At 50.9% G+C, this 23,077-nt stretch overlaps 1 protein-coding gene across 1 annotated transcript; it reads right to left on the bottom strand.

Moving 5' to 3' along the window:
- Positions 1 to 2,491: 2,491 nt before the first annotated feature.
- FFAR2 (free fatty acid receptor 2) lies at positions 2,492 to 4,333 on the bottom strand. The gene is made up of 2 exons (XM_069458001.1): positions 4,284 to 4,333; positions 2,492 to 3,485 (listed from the first exon to the last, which is right to left on the bottom strand). Coding segments are annotated over exons 1-2 (996 nt in total). The 5' UTR covers positions 4,286 to 4,333.
- Positions 4,334 to 23,077: the final 18,744 nt, after the last annotated feature.

The following is a 23,077-nucleotide window of genomic DNA, read 5'->3' as shown; positions in this document are numbered from 1 at the left end:
CTCTTCCTTGTGGAGCTACAGAAATGCATCTTCCATGAAATGGACCTTATCTTGTCGCAGCGACAGACCCAGCATTCTCTTACTTCCTTCCCTTTTAAAAAAATTTTATTTCTTTTTATTATGAAAAATGTTATGGATGCACAATGATTGTATGTGTTTATGGGGTGCATGTGATATTGTGCTCATGGGCCGGTGAGAAAAGCAGGCACTTTGAAGTCAGGAAGACCTGGATTCAAAGCCCTCCCACTTTTCAACCTTGGAAAGTCACCTCAACTCTCTCAGGTCCTTTCTCTGGCGTAGTGCCTGGCATTTCATATTCCCTGTGATTGTCATTATTGCTACTATTATATGGGGTTTTCTTAAGGCTAGTCAGGTGAAGCAGTGGGAGTGGAGAAGGAATACAGGTATTATATAGTTTTATACATCCAAAACATTTTTGGTTAACTTTTCTGGGCTTGATTCCCCGAGTTAGTGGCCTTTTTCAAAATGTGTTGTCTCAGCACTGAACGTGCTACGGACTGGGTGTAAATGGAATGGGGTTATTATCATCTTGTCTGCATTCTTTCTTTTCACGTCACCCAAATCAAATGAGCTTTTTTGGAAGCTGGAATACATCACAGACTCATAGTACGTCTGCAGTCAGCTGAAAATCCCAGAGTTTTTCTCACATATGACTACCAAACCATTCTATAGTTGACTACCTAGTACATTATTTCCATCATTTTAATGTTTACTTATTATATTTCCGAGGGTCCATCTGTGTTACACATGGTTTGGTATCTTAGAGCTAAATGACATTCTATAATTTTTTAACAATTTTATACATGCAGTCTCATTTTAACCCTCAGAATAAGCCTGGGAGGGACACGTTATCGTCACTGTGACGGTTCGGAAATGGAGGCTGGAGGCTGTGACTTGCTTCGGGTCCTCTAGCTACCAAGCCAAACCAACACTGAAGACGGGAGGCTTATGACACCCGTCCAGCCTTCTTTTGAAGAAGGAAAACAGAAATGAGCTTTCATTTGGGTGGGAATAAGGAAAGGCTTTCTGGAGAAAGTGAGTGTTGAATGGGGTTTGGTAAGAGGGGAGGAAGGAAGTCATTGGAAGATGGGGGAGCACGGGGTTGAGGTGGGGGGACATGTGAGCAGGAAGGGTCTCCCCGAGGAAGGATTTCCTGGACAGATTGGGCTCCTGACCCAAGATCTGGATTCCCCACGCTCAGAGGCTCTGTGTGTAGGTTTGGGTTGGCTGTCTGTATTATTTTCACGTGTCCCCATGTGATTCCAATGTACAGCCTGGGTTGCAGACTACTGGGCGAGGGGCCGGCAGTCAGTTAACGAGACAGAATGTTCTAGCAGTCCTTATTGTGGCGGAATGCATTAGGCAGGTGAAATCGGGAAGGTAGAGAGGCACAAAGCTGGTAAAGGAAGGCTGTGACATGAATTCCTAGGAGGAAAAATTCTGACAATAGGGAAATTGCAGGTTTCTGAGCAGGAGGGTAACATGTTTCAAGCCCCCGTGGAAGACTGGTGACCGTGAGTCAGGACTCAGCTGGCACCCGCTTTCCGAGGCCGCCCTCTCTATTCATGGACCTAAACGGGATTCCATCAGTGCCCTGGTAGTCCCGCACACATCTGCAAATCAGAACGTTTCTGCGGTTTAAATGCGTCGCCTTCCCCTTCCCCACAGCTCTCTCTCCTGTGCTTGCAGAAGTGTCTCAAAGATTGCGGACACTCACTTCAGAGTTTCATAACCTTTATTTTCAACCTGCCAGACCAGGTTGTTTTTCCCTGTGTGAGCCAGTGTCGGTCTCTGATTGCTGCGCGCCAAGCCACATCCTGGGCCGTGCGGGGTGCCAGGAGGAAGGAGGTGAGACCCAGACCTCAGGCAGCTCCCAGTTTACGGGGGAGACAAGATAACACGTGAAAACGAATGGTGCACACTTTAAAAGCAACTGGTCAAACGGCTGCAGTGACCCCCAGATCATTAGAGGTTTAAGCCCTGACTGAGTCCTCCCTGCTAGTCTCCCAGGCTCAGAACCTTTTGAGTTTTCTCTGACCTCATTTAGCATTTCTCTCCCATCTCTTTCCCATTGGTTTCTTTCTGGCATCAACAGCTAGACCAGTGTCTAGGTGTTGTTTCGAAGCCGGTAGTAGGAGTAATTTAGGACTCTCTGCTGCAGCCTGGTCACAACCAGATCTCATCCTCCTTGCAAGGGCTGAATTCCCGTTAGCTATGTTGCTTCCGAAACTCTAGCCTCACTGTGCTTCTATGCTTAGCCATTTCTTCCTGTGTCGTGGCCTTGTGCTCCTGTGGGAAGGAAAACCAGTCAGGAAGGGATACCAAGCTGGTGAGAGAGGGTTCTTCAAAGTCCCAGGCCTGGATTGGGCTTGGGGATTCCCGAGTCAGGACAGGAGCCCTCATGCTCCGCCTCTCCCGGCCGCCCAGCTCCTGGGCAACCCACAGCGCCTCCAAAGGTCCAGGGTGACCGCTAGTCCGTGGTGAAGTCCGAACTCGGTGCTCCCTCTGTCTGACTCACGCCCTTGTCCGCGTGGGTCACCTCTGCCGTCTCTTTGCCTCTGCGTCTCAGCAGGGAGGAGCCCTGACGGCGCAGCACCTGCAGCCCTTGCCCAAAGGTCCTGCGCACCGCGGAAGAGGAGAAATAGAACAGCAGGGGGTCCAGGCTGGCGTTGAGGGAACTGAACACCACCGTCACCGCCCGCCACGGGGGGCTTTCTTTCCTGTAGAACCCCACCAGGTGAGACACGTTGTAGGGCCCGAAGCACACCAGGAAGTTGAGGAGCGTCACCACGGCCAGCCCCACGGCCCGCCACCGCCGCTGGGCCCCCACGTGGGGCTGGGTGAGCATGATCCACACAAAGCGCCAGTAGCAGAAGACGGTGACCGCCATGGGGATGAGGAAGAGCACCAGGCACAGCTCCAGGCGCACAGGGAGCACCACATCCAGCTGAGCCTGGGTGAAGTTCTCGTAGCAGGTGATGTCACTGGGATTTCTCATCCGCTGGGTTGAGTTCAAGTACTGAACGACGATCACGACGGTGCAGTGACCAAAGGACATGATCCAGGCCACCAGAGCAGCGATCACTCCGTAGAGGGGCCGCCGGGAGAGCTTGTACTGCACGGGGAAGGCCACCCCTAGGTAGCGCTCGATGCTGATGCCCGCCAGGAGCCACGTGCTGCAGTAGATGCTGCTGTAGAAGCCGAAACCCGTGAGGGCACAGACGATCTCAGGCAGATACCAGTGGAAGTTGGAGGCCGTCTCCACGATCCTGAAGGGCAGCAGCAGCAGCAGCAGCAGGTCCGCCAGCGTCAGGCTGAGCAGGAGGATGTGCACAGGCGCCGGCTGGGGCTGGCGGACCCGCCCCAGGAACGCCCGCAGGGCCAGTAGGTTGGCAGGGAGACCAGTGAGGAAGATGATGATGTAGGCCGTGAGGATCAAGGAGCTTTGCCACTGAGCGAACATCCTGGAGCAGGTGACAGAGGGCAGCGTCAGGAGGCCCCACTCACAGCCTGTGGACCCCTCCCGGGTCAGGATACGAACATTCTCCCTCAAACTCTCCCCTGCCCGGGCCAATGCTTTCTGCTGCTACCGCTGCTTGCTCACACCACCTGCTAGAACTGCCCAGAACAATTATTGACTTTGCCTGGGGCGGGATATTAGGCAGTGGTTATTACGTTTGCCGTCATGTGTCTCCGAGGGAGACCAAGCCTTAGCTTCCCGAGGGAGTTTCCCCTCCACTGTCCCTAGCCTTTCTCCTTCCATCCTCACAGAGACAGGAAGTTTCTGTTATCAGCTTCTAACTTTGCCGAAGTCCTTTCTGAGACGGCACCGCGGCAGGGAGAGAGCTGCCAGCCAGGTGTGTCTCAGGATGGCCAGGCTGTGAGAACCCAAGTGCCCAGCCCCCCAGCCCATCTGCCCACCTCCGTCCGACACCGGACTCTGGGGCTCTACTGAAAAGGGGAAGCTGGGGGCAGCTTGGAGAGGGGCGGGCGGGGTGAGGGGGGCCACCAGCACTGGCTGAGGAGGCTTGTCCCCAGGAGACTTCAGAGAGACAGTCAGAAAAGCCCATGGGCCTTAACTGACTCCTGGGCCTGGTGTGTTGACCGTGAGCCTCTTCTTAATGGGGTGACTCAGTTTCCACTTGGTGTGTAGCCCTGGCTGGCCCCCACCGTCTCGCCCCCCATCCTCTCTCCAGCCTTGATTCCCGGGGACACGTTTCCTTGCCCCCCACACCAGCTCCTTCTCTGAGCATCATCCTTACATTGCAGTGTCTGGCAGACTCCTTCCAGCCTCCCGACACCGTGCCCTCAAGTTCTGCTCCCTGCGTCGCTTCCCAGACCGCGAGCACTAAGGCGGCTGCCTGGCCTCGTCCTCATTCCGGAGAGATGGCTCCTTGGGGTCTGTCCTGAAGAAGAGTCCGCGAGCTTCTAGGAAAGCGGAACAGAGCTTTAGCCACTGCTGCCTCCCATCTCGCACAGGAAGAGATGGTAAGGAACCGGGCTGGCAGGAGGCTTATAACCAGCACGGGTCACGTGGGCAGAGGGAGGAAGATCAGTAATTGAGCAGTTTCCTCTCAAACCCAAAGTGAAGGCCTCGGCATCTCTGTTATCTCCATGGAGATCCTCACTCTGACTTCCAAACACAGATTTTTCTGTCCTCAATTCCTGAATTTTTTTTTTTTTTTAATCCCAGGCATTTTTTTTTTTCACTGCCCAAGTCAGATTATTTTATCTTCCCTTTCCTAGGCGATTTCTTCTATGACTCTACTCATTCTCAGAAAAGAGGTTTCCTACTTGATCTCCTGCCCTCTGTTCCTAACAAGTGTCTTTCACCTTTCTCAGTTGAAACACATCGGTTTCTCCAAGCCTGCGTCCTGTTACGGCGGGACTCAGGTGGGATTCAGAGTCGTGCAGATATGGGCTCAGATCCAAGTCTTTTCACTGTGACCTGGAAGCAGACTCATGTTGTGAACTTTAGCATCCTTTTCAGGAGGTGAGCGAGGGGGATACGTACGTCCCGGGATGTCTGCGAGGGTCCAGTGAGCCGGCAGATGCAGAGCGCGTGGCTGCTGCTCAGCACTCAGTAGGTGCCATCCGCAGTCCCTGCTCTCAGCTGGACAGCTTTGTAGACACCGCCTGGTGAAATATCCGGAGGCTCAGGGCATAGACGTGCCATCTTACCTGGGAAAGAAAGTGTCAGTCATTCGGGAGGCTGGACTCCAAGTGCCCGAGTGGCTTTCTGTAGGGGAGTGATGCTCAGGTTCCATTCCTTTCCGCCATGTATTCTCTCTCCCGGGGGCTGGGCCCAACCTCTGAGCCACCCTTGTTCTTTCCCCACTGCTTCCGCTCTCTGAGCTGGGTAGCTCCAGGTTGGAAGCTCCTCAAAGTCCTTTTGAAATATATTCCCGAGGAAATATGGATAGTCAGAACATGTTTTCCTCCTGAGCTAGGGAATGGCTCTCTGTTTTGCCCTCCGTAGTCTGATCCACGCTCATGCAATCCCCATTCTTTACCTAGGGCATGCCTCGTTCCCATCATTTTTTATTCATTCACTCTTTTCTTTCTTTCTTTCTCTTTCTTTCTTTTCCTTTCTTTCCCTTTCTTTCCTTCCTTCCTTCCTTCCTTTCTTTCTTTCTTTCTTTCTTTCTTTCTTTCTTTCTTTCTTTCCTTCGTCTAGGACCCCAGATCCACATATCTTGGTATTTACCTTTTCTTTCTCTTCAGCTCGGCAAAGGAGTTCTACCTCTTTATTTCCTCCCCCCTCACGCATATACGCTTTCCAGATAAACAGAAGAACTGAGAAAGCCTGTTCTCTGTTGCTTACTACCAAACTCATTTGTGTCATTTTGCTTTTATGCTTTTCTATAAATATTCACAAGGGTCTGGATTTAACTGCAAACCGGGACCTCACTGGGAAGCAAGTGTTGCGGAGTAGGACTGTCCTTCCTCCCCGCCTTGTGCCTTTCTCCGTCACTGTAATGTGACACCAATGTTGAAGACACCTCAGTTAAACCCGCTCCTTTGTGCTCATGGTAGTTATGAAAATAACATAATAGGCTGGGTGTGGTGGCTCACGCCTGTAATCCTAGCACTCTGGGAGGCTGAGGCGGGTGGATCGTTTGGGCTCAGGAGTTCAAGACCAGCTACTAAAAATGGAAAGAAATTAGCTGGACAACTAAAAAATATATAGAAAAAATTAGCCGGGCATGGTGGTGCATGCCTGTAGTCCCAGCTACTCGGGAGGCTGAGGCAGGAGGATTGCTTGAGCCCAGGAGTTTGAGGTTGCTGTGAGCTAGGCTGACGCCACAGCACTCTAGCCTGGGCAACAGAGTGAGACTTGGTCTTAAAAAAAAAAAAAAGAAGAAGATAACATAATAAAGGAAAATTTTGAACTCATGCATGAGTCATGATGCCCACCTGCATCACAGGAACAGATATGCAACCTCTCGGGCTGAATTTAAAGGGGTAAGCTTTTACAAAAGTGGTATCTTTCACAATTTCTTCCAAGTTCAGTATTCTCTCATCCTTGTTATAACCCAGCTTGTTATAGGAAGTTGGACCCATTATCCGAAATGAGATATAATCGCATTCTCCACTTCCTTATTTCTCAATCACTCCTCAGTCAACTCTAATCTGGGTTCTGTCTGTGTAACTAAATTCAGTGGGCTTTTTTTTTCCTTTTTTAATTAGCATTCAACACAATTTCCACACCCTTCCTGAAACATCCTCTTTCCACGAATTCTGCTACGTCTTGCTCTTCTGGTTTCCCTCGCTTTCCTTTGGTCGCTTCTCAACTTCCTTTGCTAACTCATCCCCCCAGTCCCCTAGGCTGGTGTGCAGTGGCGTCATCGAAGCTCACTGCAGCCTCGAACTCCCGGACTCAAGCGATTCTCCTGCCTCAGCCTCCAGAGTAGTTGGGACTACAGGTTCAGGTTGTCATGCCTGGCTAATTTTTCTATTTTTTGTAGAAATGGAGTCCCACTAGGTTGCTCTGGCTGCCTTCAAATTCCCAAACTCAAGTGCTTCCCTTGCCTTGGCCTCCCAAAGTACTGGGATTACAGGCTTGAGTTACCACGCCTGGCCTGTTTCCATATTAACGAGTTTTGAGAGTTCTTTATTATATGCTGGGTAGTCATCCTTTGTCATATGTACGTATTACAAATATTTCATCTCATTCAATGACTTGTATTTTCATTTTCATTTCCTTTCTTTCTTTTTTTTTGGAGACAGAGTCTCACTCTGTTGCCCGGGCTAGAGTGCCGTGGCATCAGCCTAGTTCACAGCAACCTCAAACTCCTGGGCTTAAGCGATCTTCCTGCCTCAGCCTCCCGAGTAGCTGGGACTACAGGCATGCGCCACCATGCCCAGCTAATTTTTTCTATATATATTTTTTAGCTGTCCATATAATTTCTTTCTATTTTTAGTAGAGACGGGGTCTCGCTCTTGCTCAGGCTGGTCTCAAACTCCTGATCTTGAGTGATCCTCCGCCTCGGCCTTCCAGAGTGCTAGGATTACAGGCATGAGCCACCGCGCCTGGCCTGTATTTTCATTTTCTTAATTGTCTCTTCAAGAACAAAAGTTTTAAATTTTGATAAAGTCGAATTTATCTGTTTTTTCTTTTACGGTTTTGTACTTTTATGTCCCAAGAAGGCTTTACCTACCTGTCCAATTGCTCTGGACTTTTCTTTCCCTGTTGAATTGCCTCAACGTCTTTACTGAGAATCAGTTGGTTACTTGTGTCTGGGCCTATTTCTGGACTCTTCTTCTCTAGTGGTCACTATGGTCACTATATCTCACCTTTCACCGTGTCCACATAGTCTTGATTACTGTTGTTTTATAATAAGTCTTGAAATCAGAGAAGGCAAATCCTCCAACTTTGTTCTTCTTTTCTAAAGTCGCCTTGGTTATTCTAGGCCATTTGTATTTCCATATAAATGTTAAAATCAATTCCTACAAAAAAAAAACTTGCTGGAATTTTGGTTGGGATCACATCGACTCCATACATCAATTTGGGATCATTTAATCAATTGGGACCATTGACATTGGAGCAATATTGAACCTTCCAATCCGTGAATACGACATGTCTCTTCATTTCTTTAGAACTTCAGTTTCCCTCAGCAGACCTCTCCCCTTTTCAGCATAGAGGTTTTGCAATGTCTTTTCTTAAGTTGATTATGAAGTATTTTGGAGGCTATGGCAAATTTAATTATTCTTTAAATTTTATTTTCCCATTTTTTGTTGCTCTCATAGCATCTTTTATTGCTCCTTCCTCTGCCACACATCTCAGTTTATTCCATTTATTGGCGCGAGGATTTGCATTAAGATAGACATGAAGTCCACCTCCCCTTATGAAGGTAGAGACTTGGCTCTTTTGCTCACCGTGGTACACCCAGGGCTTGGCACGGAGCCTGGCACATATTGGGCACTTGATAACCATTTCCTGGAGGATGAATGGACAGGGAAATGGACAAATTAGAATGGAAAGACGTCAGTTTTTGAAAGCTCAGAGATATTCGTCCTCAGACGCCTCGTTTATCTTTTTCCAGGAGCTGATAAGAAATCCCAGCCAGTGATCACTTGAGAACTCTCCTGTGGATTAAGGCACTCCTGGCAAAAGCCACAGGGGTTTTTCCTCGTGCTCAGGATTGATACTTCAGGCCCACAAAACTTTGTGGGATAGATCCTCCTTGGCTAATACGAGGAAGGAAAAGATATAAAATAAATATTCTAACATGAAGAGGCATGAAATATTTCATCAACAGTGGCACTAACAAGAAACAAAGAGCTATTGTTGCATTCAAATATGTATCTATGCCCTAGGAAAGGCCAGGGTCTGGGCCAAGCATTGGAGATATCAGGGTCAAAAAATGGTGATGTGATCTCATACTTGTAGATAGAAGTTACATTCTAGTGGAGGGAGTAGACAATAAACAAGTAAATCTGAATATAGGAGTGATTATTCCATAGCAAACACTGTGGAGCAAATGAAGCCGGTGATGGGATTTGGGTGTGGTGGGGGCTTCTGAGATGACCACAGAGCTATGACCTGAGTTGAGCTGAGTTCTGAGAAGGGGCTGTGCGAGATTTCAGCAGAAGAGCGGTCAAGGCGGAGGAATTGGCAAGCTCAAGGCAGGAAGCATCTTTGTGGGAGAGGAACCGAAAGGCCAGTGCGGCCGGAGCGTGGCGGCCACGGCGGCCACAGGAGGAGACGGGGCTCTCTAGCACCTCACTGGTCACGATAAAGAGCTGGGATTCCACTCTTAAGCAGTGGGAAGTCACTTAGGGCCCAGGCGTGTCTGCCAGGAAGCGTTCAGGCTACGGAGTTTATAGGAGGGTTTAAGGACTTTGGCTCAGGGCCGGGGCTAGTTTATTTCAGTGTTGCGGACAACAGCCTAGACCCTTTCATCAGTGCCTGGGAACGTTCAAGGCCCCAGCTTGAGTTCAAGTCTGCGGGGAAACATGCAGCTGGCCGGGTTGCAGAGCCGTCAAGGCCCTCTGGGTTTCTCAGTGGGACAGAGACAAAAGTGGGAGAAATCGGGAGACCCTTCCCCTTGATCTCAGCCCAGCGATATTGGTTTTAGACTTCTGGACTTCAGTACTGTGAGAGGATAAATTTCTGTTGTTCTAAGCCACCAGGTTTGTGGCAATTTGTTACAGCAGACATAGGAAATGAATATACTAGACAACACTTATTGCCCATCCATTCTGTGACACTGTGGGTCAGGTACCGTGTGAAGAGCTTTACGAAGTTTACGAACTCATTTAACCCTAAAAATGTTCTCGGAGGTTAGCACTTTCATCCTCGTTTACAGATGAGGAAGCTAAGAGGTAGAGACATTAAGGAATTTGCCTGAAGTAACACATCTGGTAAATGGAGGAACGCAGGCTGCTTGGCTGTAGAGTTCATGGTCTTCGCCACCTCGCTATGCTCCGCACTCTACTGTGAGGGTCTAGGTTAGACCCGGCTCCCCTGGCAGCCCCCGGAAGTCTGTAGATCCCACAGAGGAAGACATAAGGGACCAGGCACGAGTGTGAGAGCATGTCAACAACTTCCCACGGGGAGTGACTGTGTGGTCGCCAGCCTTCTCGCCGCTGGCCTTCACTCTTTCCTTGAAACCAGGAAGGAATGACCCTCAACCCCAGACTCCCAAGAACCAAGCCACTCTCAGCCTTTTGCGTATTCCTGTTCCCACTCTGACCCCAGATCCCACATGATGTGATCTATCACCAGTCCTTCCCCTGTCTCTAAACATTTGGATACACGGGGAATACAGGGCAGATGCCATTTACTGTTTCTCTCTACCAAATTTACTGTGTTGCTCAGTTTTTATGGCTGAATGTTTGTAAGGATCTGGATTTGATTGTGAAACAGAAATAAGAGTTTGGGAGAAGGACTGTTCCTTTATTCCCAGAATTCGGGAGAGGTTGCCTGACCTTTTCCTTCCTCCCTGACTTTCTCCATCTGCTGTCCCTGCAGAGATGACCCTCAGACCAGGGAAAGGACTGAGGAGCCCTCCCCCCCAGCGTTCAGTCAGGCCCACTGGGTAGCTTTCATGGGCTCATGCCGCCCTTGGAAAAGTCCAGAAGGCAGCTGGTGGTTTCCTTGGGCTGACTTTCGGTGTCGACTGAGCAGGGGAGGAAAGGCACAGCGTTTCTGGAAGCGGACGTGGTGCAGATTCCCGTGGGAGAGCAGGATGCGCTTGCAGTCAGGTGCCGGCTGGTCCTGCACAAGCCGCGCCAAGTGGAGGGTGAAGCTGGCTGTGCCGCCTCCCTTTCCCGGGCCCGGCCTTCCCTCCGTTGTCCTCCCCTCACTGCTTCTGCCGCCTATGTGACCGATCTTCCCCTAGGGCTTGTGGGTTTCCAGGGTTTCTGTCCGGTTTGCAGAACCTAGGAAACTTCAGTCTTAGACTGCTGATTCTTAAGAGGTGCGGGGAGGGTATCGGAGACTCTTGGGTCGGGGTAGGGGAAGACGGTAGAACACGTGGTTTGAAAATGCTTAGAAGTTTTTCAGGACAGGGAAAAGCCCTGGTTTTCGTAATACAAACTAGACAATAAAAGTTTACGTTTATCAGAAGCAGCAACTGGTTAAAAATAGATTGGGAAACAGTGATGCAGCTGACATAATACTTTAAGACCAGCTCTCAGGAAAGTTTACATGAACCAATATCCTCTTCGTGTTGCGTCATCTTCCCCGAACCCTGTCCACACTAGCAGAATTCTGGCCCCGTAGGATGCAGTGAAGACTGTTAGCAGGAAAAGGCGGGATGGGGCATGCTCTCTTAATTTTGGAATTTTGGAGGTATTTTGGGAGTTTTTCTTTTTTTCTTTTTTTTTGCCTTGAACCCTTGCTACTCCACGATACAAAGCCACAGTGAATTAGCACACGAAAGCCCCCTCCTGTCTCTGGAAGTCTTTGCCATATATAAGGCTAAAAGCTTTATATCTCCATTGAGGATTGTCAAATGTGCCTGGAAACCCAAATAATCGGGGCTTCAACACATAGCGATTGATTTTTCTCATGTAACATGGAAGAAACGGGGAGCCCGGTATTAGCGCAGCCGCTCAGGGTCAGTGGTCCGCAGCTCAGCCTCCTCTGGCCCCCGCGCCGCACCCCTCGAGCGTGGCTTTCGCTTCCTGGTCATAAGAGGAATCTGCATTCTGAGCAGAGAAAAGGGGCAGGGAGGACAGAGAGCAAAAGATGTGTAAGACCTGGCTCTATCCCTTTTCTAATCAAGAAAATTACAGCTTTCCTAGAAGCCCTACTCCCCGGCCTCTTGCTCGCTTCTCTGTGGCGAGGGCTGCGTCTCCTGCCACCGCCAGCTGCGAGGCAGGCTGGGGAAGTTGGTGCTTTCCCAGCCTGACACATCCGGGCTTCTGTGGGTGAGGAAAAAGAGGACAGTACCAAAATTATGCAAATTGTGAGTAGCAAATACGGGGAGAAAAATACCTCTGAGACTAAAATGTCCATGGTGGCCATAAAAAGGCGTGGGATTGCAGCGAGGGCTTTTATACATCGTTGTTATTAACGTGTGACATTCCTACGGGGAAGTGCATTCACCTTCGGGCTGCAGCCTGATGAACAGCAACATGTCTGTCGTTTGTGTGTCACCAGGCGGGTGGAGATAGAGGCCATTTTCTGCACCTAGAGGTCCCTTTGTGCCCCTCTCAGTCAGCGGACTCCCCAGCCCCAGGATAAGCACTGTCCTGACTTCTCCCACTTAGACGGGTATTGACCATCTCAAATGCTAGAGGGAAAACAAGGGATGGGTGGAGTGGAACCGAAGGGAAGATTAAGACCAAATTACGGTTCCCTTTGGGGTACTGCTTTCTAATTTTTCTAATTTCTAGTTTTTCTAGAATTTTCTAGAATTTTCTGGGGTACTGCTTTCTAGTTTTTCTAATTCCATTGGAACACCCTCCTTTTAAAAGGTCACCAAAAACTGAAGATAGAAATTTTAGTTTGCCAACTCTCTTGGGCAGCCCCAGGGAGATTTCGGGGAGCCGTCCTCCTTCTAGCTGCCTGCCCTGCAGGCCTACGGTGACCCCTGTCCTCGTGGTCAGCTCAGTAGGGAAGCTGGAGCTCTGGTCATCACATCTGTGTTCCTGGCAGCAGAATGAAGGGAGAAAAGCAGCATTTACCGCTTCTCTATTTAAGAGACTTCTCAGAAGTTCCACAGAACACTTCTGCATGTAACTCATTAGCCAAAACTTAGTCAAATGATTACACTTGGCTGCAAAGAAGTCTGCATGCATTGTGCTGTTAAAAAGCAGACTTTTTGACTAAGTGGAGAAACTGGTCGTATCTTCCAAAGTGTTCTTCTGAAACGTTTGCAGATACCCCTTCCCCGATCCTGCAGCCCTTGCATTGCGTCCCCAAGGCCCGGTGTGCTCCTAAGGAAGAGCACGTTCTAGCTTGCAACCTCCTGTCTGGCCTTCTCAGAAAAACCTCAGCAGATGGGAAAGAATGTACCACGCAAAGCAGTGCCACCAGCCACACTGGTTCTATGACTGGTTCTATCGTCTGATTCTGTGACCCCTGGAGTCGCTCCTCGGGTTGGATAAACATAACTCAAGCCAAGTTCCAAGAGCAGCCGTCAGTTTTGTCGTAGGAACACAAAACCAGCTCTGAGCATCCTGTGAGGCAGCATCCCAGCCAGCTAACACTGGACAAAATTTAGATGACTTTTATTTGTATCTTCTTTGACACGATGCCATTTATTTTCCAGTTTTAAAACTCAATCAACCATAGGGCTGTGGGATAGCAGCCAGGAGTCCAGCTGCCGAGGCCGCGGCCACCCCACACGGTGCATGGAGGAGAGCAACGCCGCCATGCAGCTGTGTCTGGCCTGCTGTGTCCAGAAAGCCCACCGTGCTGCATCCCGCAGTCCCGGTCCAGGCAAGACCACAGAGGATGCTGCTGTGGACGAAGAGGCGGGACTAGCAACGCTTTCCTTTGCCCAAAGGCATCAGAGAGGGGCCGGGGCCTGCAGCTGCCTTGGAAGGGCAGCGGTGGCCGCTCCGGCAGCGTTCAGCTGAGGACATGGATGAGGCCGCCGGGCTTGGCAGAGAGGAAGACAAATGTGGAGGAGAGTAGGCGAGGCTCTCTGAAAATGTTCTGCTTGCGTTGAGAAAAATTAGGGAGAGATATCTCCCTGATTTTAGCTGCCTTTTCCCCAGCTTTAACCTACTTAGCATCTATCATTTGCTTCTTTGAAACACCAGTTAGTGCCTCCTTTCCACTCCCTAATGGAATATCAGTGCAGTTCCCGGATCAGGGGAAAGATTCTATGTGTCAGATTTCCCAGCCTGTGGCTTTCTGACTCCTGCTCCGACTCTGCCCCCGACGCCCTCCCCCAACTCCTCTCCCATCCACAGCAGACTTTCCACTCTGCCCTCCCTGGACGGGAAATGCTCTCGCAGGCTCTTGAAGCTTCAGAGTGTCCTCCAGCCACACGAAGATGAGGCGACAGCAGGGAAACCCCCAGGCACCCGCTCACAGCTTGGGGACTGTCACGTCGTAGGCTAGTTGAGTACCAGGACATTTCTCTCCTCTGATGAGGATGACCAGTTCCGCTTGGTGCCTCACCACCTCAACTGGCATAATCCCCCTGGCAATTTCTGTCTTAGTCCCCATTCAGTTTTCTTGGTCTTTTACTATCCAGACTTCATTTCTCCATTGGAAGTAAGGGCGAGAACACCTTTTCCCAGCTGGGTGAACCTGTGGTCACGTGGGCCTCTCATCCTTTTCCTTTTCCTGGGTGAGATTTTAGGGTGCCTGCTCCCAGGACTTGCTGGGAGTGTTTTAGGGATCTAGCTTCATCCTGTTCCTAAGCAGACAGCTCTTGGCCATCAGCCCTCAGTGGACATTTACCAACTTGCAGAGTAAGGGGCAGAGATTCAGGCAGCTCCGCTGTCTCAGGTCTCTCAGGAGCAAAGAACATTCGCGCTTGAGCTTGCTGTGTCTTCCGAAGGGGAAGGTCAAAAGTTGAGCTCTTTCTCAGGCCACTCAGCCCTCAGTGTTTCTCCCAAAAGTCTGTTGCCACAAATCTAATTGATCTCTTCTAGATCTCAAGCCCTGATTATTCTTTCAGACTTTGCTCTCATAATTCAGGCATCCTGTTTTATGTCCTCCTCTTGGCTGATGATTGCAAATGAGACTGCGTACTGCTAGCTGTCTCGTGTACTCCTGTCCCTGCCCCAGCCGCTCTCCTTGTTTGGTCAGTTTGCCCTTTTGGGGATGCAACTGGAATTGGTTATTCTTCAGCTGTGCCTCACAAAACCTGCCTGGAGTCCCTGGACACAAGAGCAGCCGGGAGGGAAGTGGGGCCCCTTGTTCAAATGCCCACGGAGGGCCAGGGGTCCCCGCACAGCCCGATGCTGCCTGCAGGCAGGGGCTCTGGTTCTGTCCCCCATGCCAGCCTCATCTCCAGTGCCCCTCCCCTGCCTCTGCACGACCTCTGCCTTCTTCTCACCCGTGCTTTCCTTCAACCACGTAGATCTAAGGTGACTGCAGTTGCCTTGGAAGCTATTTGACACAGACACGTGAGTACACGACAGACCCATCATGCTCCAGCTCTCTGCAGAAACTGCATCTTGTCGCGGCCTGTGTCACATGACCCAGAGCCGAGAGAGGCTTCACTCTGATCCCCCTGAACCAGGAAGCTTGACCACCACCCAGATGCTCCCTCAGGACCCCAGCATCTTATTCTCCTCTCCACTCCTGTTACCTGAGCTCTCCTCCAGGACCAAGATTTCCTAGCCTTCCTTCCGTTCACCGCGTCTCTCCGGCGCACGTGCACTTTCTACATATAAATGGTGCGGCTGGGGGAGAAATCCTCCTCTGCCAAATTTAATTGCATCATTTTACCTTTAGACTTTTCTTGAATGTTCTCTACAATCTAGATTTTCTTAAGAAAGGCAGGGAGCAGGGAGGTGGACCACTCCTGTACCCCTGGGGTCCTGGAGAGGTTGTCTGCCTCACCCTGCCCTACTGTGGTCCCTGTGTGTGTCCGGCACATATGCTGACTCCCTTGAGGGTGTCAGGCCTTGTCTGAGCTCCTTGCCTGTTGGCAGGTGGTGCACACCTGACTCGCTCCCCACCACCCGTCACCGACGCTCGGCTGCAGGACTGGAGTGGGAGAAGAGCTGGTGAGAAGGCTGGCTGCTTCTGCACCGGTGAGCCCTTTTGCAGAAAGAGCTGGATTTATGCCATCGCTATGGAGAGCACCTTGGTAACTTCTGCTGAAACCAAAAATGCTTGTGCCATTGCCGCCCAGTAGAACACTCCCACATGTGTACAGAGAGACACGCACGGGGATGCTCAAAGCAGCGCTGTTGTGCTGGTGAGAGATGGGAAATTATCTAAATGGCTATCAATAGGAGAATGGAAAAAAGATTTGGCTTATTAACATGATATAAGATTACAGCAGACAAAAGAAATCAATGAGCTCTGTAAGCTTCAGTGATGGGGTAGATATCAAAGACTAGGGTGGAAGATTTGGGGTGGGAAATAGCTAGTTACAGAATGACTTGTGCTGTATGGTATTTATGGACATTTGAAAAAACACAGAAGAATACTAAACAGTGTTTAGGGACTCCAGTGCAAAGTACATTTAAAAAACATGGACAGGAAGGATGCACTTAAATCCCAAAATGATGTTGCCTCTGAACATTAGTCAGAAGAAGGTAGGAATGTGAGAGAGGAGCATAACCAGAGCATCAGCTCTAAAAATCTGAAGAAATATGACTACATGTTAATACATATTCATTCTGCATGATGGGTATATGCATATTTGATATGTTTTTAAGTTTCCACACTTAAATATTTAATCTGAATTTAAAAACTAGGCAGGCTTGGCTGCAGCTATGATAGCTTGCGTATTGACTTATCTTTTGGTTGCAAGAGGCTGAAAACTCAATTCAAACTGGCTTAAGCTAAGGAAGGAGAGTTTTTGGCTTTCAACTCTAAAAAGCCCCAGAGTAGATCTGCTTTAGCACATCAAATGCGTAGATGTATGGTTTCTCTCTGTTTTTCTTTCCTTCAAGTTAACTTGAGGTTTAGGCAGCATCTCTCCTCAAAGTGTCCCCCAGAAGAGATGGGCCAGCATTCAAGTTCAAGTTCAGTAGAAGAGAGGTTCTTTCTCCTACTGGTTCAAAGAGAAGGACTGGGTTCAGCTTTTCCTGGCCTGGATCAAGTCACGTGCCCACGTGTGAACCGTCACTGCGGTTAGAGGATGAAGGTCAGAGGATGAACCGGGCTGGGAGGATGGTGCTGGTCTGGGTTTCACACCTGCCCCTGGAGCAGGAGGTGGGGCGTGACGTCAGCTCCACCCAATCGCATGGCAGAGGGCAGGGGAGGGATGCTGCTGCCAAAGGAGAAGGGAGACGGCCAACGAGCAAATGCCTGCCGCTGATGGCCTCCAGCTGAGCACTGTTCTGCTTCTGTGTGTCGTGAGGCCTCCCTGCTTCCCCACCACACTACTTCTTCAGCACCCTCCTCCACGTCCACCCTAAGAAAGAAAGAAAGAGAGAGAGAGAGAGAGAGAGCACCCTAGGAATTTTTTAGTTTTATTTTTTTCCCTAGAAGTGCAAGGTCAGGGTTAAAGGAATTTTTGATGTCTTGGAAGCTCCCACAGGCAAGTTCTGAGGTGTCCCAGTCCCCACCAGAAAAAGCACTTCATGAGGTCAGCGGCCCCATCTGTCTCGTTCACCATTGTGTCCCTAGTACCTAGCACTGTGCGTGACACTCAACAGGTGCTCCACAAACACCTCCTGATGAATAAGGAAGCAGCCGTCATCGCGAGGAGGGAGTGAGCTGAGACTGTCTCTGAGCTTCTCCAAATCCTACTCCCAGTCCAAATTCTACCCAGCCTGACCGTGACTTTATTCTCTCCTTATCTTTGCCTCTTTCCTTTTCCTTTTCTCTCCCCAAGTCACTGGGCTTGAACACACGATTCTGCGCTGCACCCCTGAAGATGGGAATTTGTCTCAGCCTGAGGGAAAAGCAGGGTAAGGCCAAGGTGAGCCCCGGGTGCTCAGATTCTCTGAGAACATCTTCTGTTTCTGCCCACTGCCCTCCCCTCAGGCCCTCCCCGCCTCCCCACTGATTTGTCCTGGCCCCTTTCCCCTTTCAATGGCCTGTCCCCTCCCCTCCTTGGGGAGCAGACCCCATACTCTCCTCCCCCTTCATGCGTCTAGCCACGTGCATGCCTTCTACCCCATCTCTTCCCGGGTTGTGATCCCAGCAGCCTCTTCCCCGAGCACCAGCGAAGGCGGGTCCCTTTGCCTTTTCCCAGAAGCAGGTGGATGACTTTGCAAAGATGTCTGGTCTCGGGAGCAGGTGGAATCTTGTCTAACTAGACCACATTTGTCTTCTCCACGAACAACGGGGCATTTATACCTGGAGGAGTCATGTGGTCATAAAGAGGAAGGTCAATAGTTGGGCTCTTGCCAAGGCAGCTTGACCCCTGGGGACCCCCACTAAATTCTGTCCCCAGCAGACTTGTTTCTCCCCGAACCCAAATTGCAACTGTTGTCTCGGTGTTCCAGGAGGTGGCTCCTGCCTGGGGTTCCAGGAGGTGGCTCCTGCCTGGGGTTCCAGGAGGTGGCTCCTGCCTGGGGTTCCAGGAGGTGGCTCCTGCCTGGGGTTCCAGGAGGTGGCATTCTGTCTCCTTTCCGGGGACAGTCACTCCGCACGCTGTGCACACACATCCACGTCCCGCCCCGTCTTTTCTTCTTACTGCAGACTCAGACCTCCCTGAATCGAAGCTGCTGCCAGGACGAGCCGGGTTCTGGGTCTTTCTCCCCAGTCATGCCCCGTCCCATGGGCTGAACCCTGCTTGGCCACCCTCTCTTCCTGCTGTTTCTCTCCCTGACTCACGTGGGGTCCACATTGCTCCAGGGGTGCCTCGAGGCAGACACATGAAGACGAGGACACAGGAGGCTTTGTCTGCCCCCGGGGACGTGTGTGTCTTGCTGGGGGCTGTCAACAGAGGCTGGTCTTTCTCCTTGACCTAGGGGTGGCCTGCAGCCAAGTTCCTCCCCAGAAACGCTCTCCTGTCCTTTAGCTCCCAACTGTCCAGTCCCCTCTCTTCACCCCGGTGCACGTGGTCCCCACGTGCTTGCTGGCTGCCCCCTACTAACTGCATGATGCCTGTCCCAGCGTGGGCACTCAGAACGTGGCTTGGACTGCTCAACGCACATGGGAAGAAGGCAGGGTATTTACCCTTCGGTCTCTACCAGGTCAATCTGTGCCACTTTACTATCTGTTTTTGATGTAACAACAGAGACCTACCAGAAAGGTGAGGATTGCTAGATACGGCTGCTCTTAGAATCCTAAAATGCTGGCGGCGGGGGCCCCTTCCCCCCGTCTCCATCCCCATCCTTCACACAGAGCTGATTCCAGGGTCAGGAAAAGAGCCACAGAAGCCTCCCTTCCAGCAGGTTCCAGGGCAATTTCCGAGGCCTCAGGAGTCTCTCAGTAGGTCCCCTTTCACCCCGGGTAAGGGGCAGTGCTGCTGAAGGTAACCCCCTCTCCTCATCGGTCAGTTTGAGTCTAGGTGGGACGGACTCCCCTGGTGGTGGCTGTTTTGAAGTTTGTCCGTAGGAAGAACCTGGCGCTGACCCTTGCCTGAGACAGACACTTGAATACTCAGGGGTGTAAGGATGGGAGTTGGATGAGTCCGCAAGGAGCTTGTGAGCTGGTGACACAAGCAAAGAACACGCCAGAACCTCTGCCTTTTGCCTTTGTCTGCATTCAGTCACGCACATTATGGGTATTGGGACATGCTTGGTGCTGAGGTGCTAGAGTCCCTGAGGTCGAGGGGGATTCAGACTAAGCTGTCTTGCAGGGTCTCGAGGCTGTGTTGCCCTCCCGCACGGCTGCGTCGCAGGAGTGGCAGTGTGACACCTCAAGTCCCACTCGACTGAGTGCAGCTGAGACTGAGCCACACGCATTTGTGTGGGGGGCCCCTCTCCGCAGAGCCACAGCGTCCACGGCATGCTGCTCCCACCCACCAACGCATGCAGCCCTCGCTCTGCCTGGGGACTGCTCCAGGCACTGGGGACAGGAGTGAGCAAGACACACAGTAAACAAGTGGGCAGACCAGCCAGGCAGGGGGAGCTACAGAGAGTCCAGCGCAAGGCTTTTCAAAAATAGGGCTGTCAGAAAGGCCTGGGCTGATAAGGGACATTTGAGGTGATGAGAAGGAGCCCTGTCCTCCAGTGAAGAGCATTCCAGGTAGGGAGCACACGGGAGCCAGAGCCGCATAGCCGAGCAAGCTCTCCGTGTCGGAGGAACAGAAAGGAGGCCAGTGGGGGACAGGGCAGGCTGCTCAGCCCGTGGGCTGTGCAGGGAGGGCACGGGGGCCGGCTTGCAAGTGCTGACTGCAGTTGGGAGTTGTTTGCTCTCTGATGACGGCTGCCTCAGCCTCTGATCTTATCTTCCTCTCTTGGTCTTTGCTAGGTTGTGATAAGCTGCTGCAGCCCGTCAGAATCTGGTCCAGCACCCTCCTGTTGTCTTGGCAACAGACACCCACACAGAACCACACCATCCTCATCAGCATCCCGCAACAGATAAGGCAAAGGTCAGATACGGGGCACCAAAAACAGAATGACGGGGAGTTCGTTTTCCGAGGAAAGAGAGCACAGAGGTCTCTGGGTGTGCGTGCAGCAGCTCACACCGACAGGGGCGTGAAGAGAAAGGGGGAACGTGGGCCCAGCCGGGGGCTGGGTTCGAGGCAGTCACTGCTGTCACTTGCCTCTGAGCCGGCCCTTCCACACACCTGTGCCCCTTCGGAAACCACCCGACAGTTTGAGATTGGGAAACTGTGTTGGGAAAGTGGGGTTTGCCAAACGCCTCCCCAACACCAGCTGCTGCCTCCCAGGCCCCCGTGTCAGTATCTCAGGAGTCGGCCCCAGATTCCACAGACTGCGCCACCCATCCTTCTGGTTGCTTGGGCCAAAACCCCAAGAGACATCTCTGACTCTTCTCTGACAATGACTCCATCAGCAAATCCTTTCTCTTTTGTCTTCGAAGCATGTCCCAAACCCAACCACTTCTCACCACAGAGAGCCAGGGCAGCCCAGGAGGGCTTCTCGGAGGAGGTGGTGTCGAGGAGCAGCCTCACAGCAGTTGGATCTCTGAGCCACGTCCCCACCCACACTTGGCCTTAGCCAGCCTCCAGGTCTTTGCCAGTGAAATGGATATCAAGTAATGTCTCTTTGCTGGTTTAACACAGTCTCATTTTTCTGGTTGCTAACGGGTTGCGCAGCTCCCAGCAGAACGCAGGCTTTCTTAGTTGGTAATCACCGCTCTGGACTAGCGTCTTAGTGATGGCTCTTAATTGCAGCAACAGAGGTCAAGCCTGGCTCCATTAGGGATTTAATGATAAGATATTGGGTAGCTCAGAGATTTGCCAGGAAGGCTGGAGAACCAGGCCTTGAGAATAAAGGAAGCTGTGCGGCCAGGACCACATTAAAAGTCATGACACTAACGCAGTCCACTGAGGTCACAGGGGCCCCTCCCCACCCCTGAGCATGGGCCACAGTCTGTTCACCACCGCTACCGTCACCGCCAGAAATAGCTCCCCACTCTTCCTCCTTTGTCCCAGCAGCCTCAGGTTCAGAATTTGGGGCAGGTGCGCCTGACTGGCTAAATGTAGCCTCAGGGATGCTCAGAGAATAAGGTCCCAGAATTATCATTCGATAGTAGGGGTTGGACTCCGCCTCCCACCAACATTCGTATGTGGACAGTTCCCTAAAACGGAAGAGGTTCAGATGCCTGGCAGCTCAGAGATGACCAGTGTCATCAGGGCCGCTCAGAGGTCAGGACAACACAAACCATTTCTTGAGGTTCCCAGTATATGAAAAAAAAAAATGAAATGCTAGAGCCGTGAGATGAACGTATTTGCATGTTCATTTGAGGTCACCAGAACCGTGATGTCTTTTACGCGTGTGTAATAGCAGAGCCGCTTTCCTAACATGAAATAAGAAATGAGTTGTATTGTTCATAAAATAGTTTTAGGATTTGTTTGCGTTCTGGCAGAATTCATTGTGGTGCAGAGCCAGAAGTGGGCCACAGGTTGAAAGCTGGGTGCAGCCACGATCTCTCCAGGGCTGTGTGTTTAACTTCATTCAGTGATCACGTCAGAAGAGGAATTACGGGGCCTGGGCCAGATGCCCTCCAGGCTGCTGCGGTGGGTCCTGGCGTGGGCACACGGGCCGGGGCTGCAATTCAGCGGGCTCCTAGTACAGGGTCTGCCCGGAGCAGCAGCCCCTCCCAACACGAGCAGTCTGGAGTTTCAGCCACCCTAGACGGCGTGCAGACGAGGGGTGCCAGAGGCCAGTTACTGCACAGCACCCTCGTTCTTCTTAGGGAAACAGTCCTGTTTTCAGCGCCTGTGGTCTGGGGGCACTTAATTACCTTGCTCCTCCCCAGCTCCAGGGATGGGCACTCCCTGGCCTGAGCATGTCAACCGATTTGCCTCGTTATCCCAGCTAACCTCACAGCGACCCTGCAGATTTTCAGGCCACTTGAAATATATCTGCTCTAGCTTGGTCGGAATCAAGATGGGGAATTTGTTTCCATCATTTCTTTTTTTTCTTTTCTTTTCTTTCTTTCTTTTTTTTTTTTTTTGAGACAGAGTCTGCCTCTGTTGCCCGGGCTAGAGTGAGTGCCGTGGCGTCAGCCTAGCTCACAGCAACCTCAAACTCCTGAGCTCAAGCGATCCTCCTGCCTCAGCCTCCCGAGTAGCTGGGACTACAGGCATGCACCACCATGCCCGGCTAATTTTTCTATATATATTTTTAGCTGTCCAGATAATTTCTTTCTATTTTTAGTAGAGAGAGGGTCTCGCTCTTGCTCAGGCAGGTCTCGAACTCCTGAGCTCAAACAATCTGCCTGCCTCGGCCTCCCAGAGTGCTAGGATTACAGGTGTGAGCCACCACGCCCAGCCGCATATTTCTTTAATTTAACAGTCTAACAGTGCAGAAGGAAATTGTGAAATGCCATTTCACTTCTCCCTTCCTAGAGGAAACCTCTATTTTGTTTATACACATGTGTGTGTGTGTGTGTGGATATACATACACACTATATATATATATATTATTCTGAAACTTCATTTTTCTATTTGTTTTGTTTTTGTTTGTTTTTTGGTTTTTGGTTTGTTTTTTTTTTTAGAGACAGGGTCTCGCTCTGTCACCCAGGCTGGAATGCAGTGGTGTGATCACAGCTCTCTGCAGCCTCAAACTCCTGGGCTCACGTGATCCTCCCACCTCAGCCTCCCAAATAGCTAGAACTACTGATGCACACCACCATGTCTAGCTAATTTCTAATTTTTTTCTGGGGATGAGATCTTGAACTCCTGGCCTCAGGCAGTCCTCCCATCCCCCGCTCCAGTCCCCGTCTCCGTAAGTGCTAAAACTTCATTTTCCACCTTACAATATGCCTTGGTAATCTTTTTTGTGTCGGTACATACAGATCTAGATTCTTTCTAATGGCTACAAGATATTTTACTTTTGGACTGTCTTAAAATTTATGTAACCATTTAGGATCAAT

Source organism: Eulemur rufifrons, chromosome 24 (assembly GCF_041146395.1).
Source record: "Eulemur rufifrons isolate Redbay chromosome 24, OSU_ERuf_1, whole genome shotgun sequence".
NCBI classification, from domain to species: Eukaryota; Metazoa; Chordata; class Mammalia; order Primates; family Lemuridae; genus Eulemur; species Eulemur rufifrons.
The sequence above is the reverse complement of the archived record's forward strand: the minus strand, read 5'-3'. Positions and strand labels throughout refer to the sequence as shown.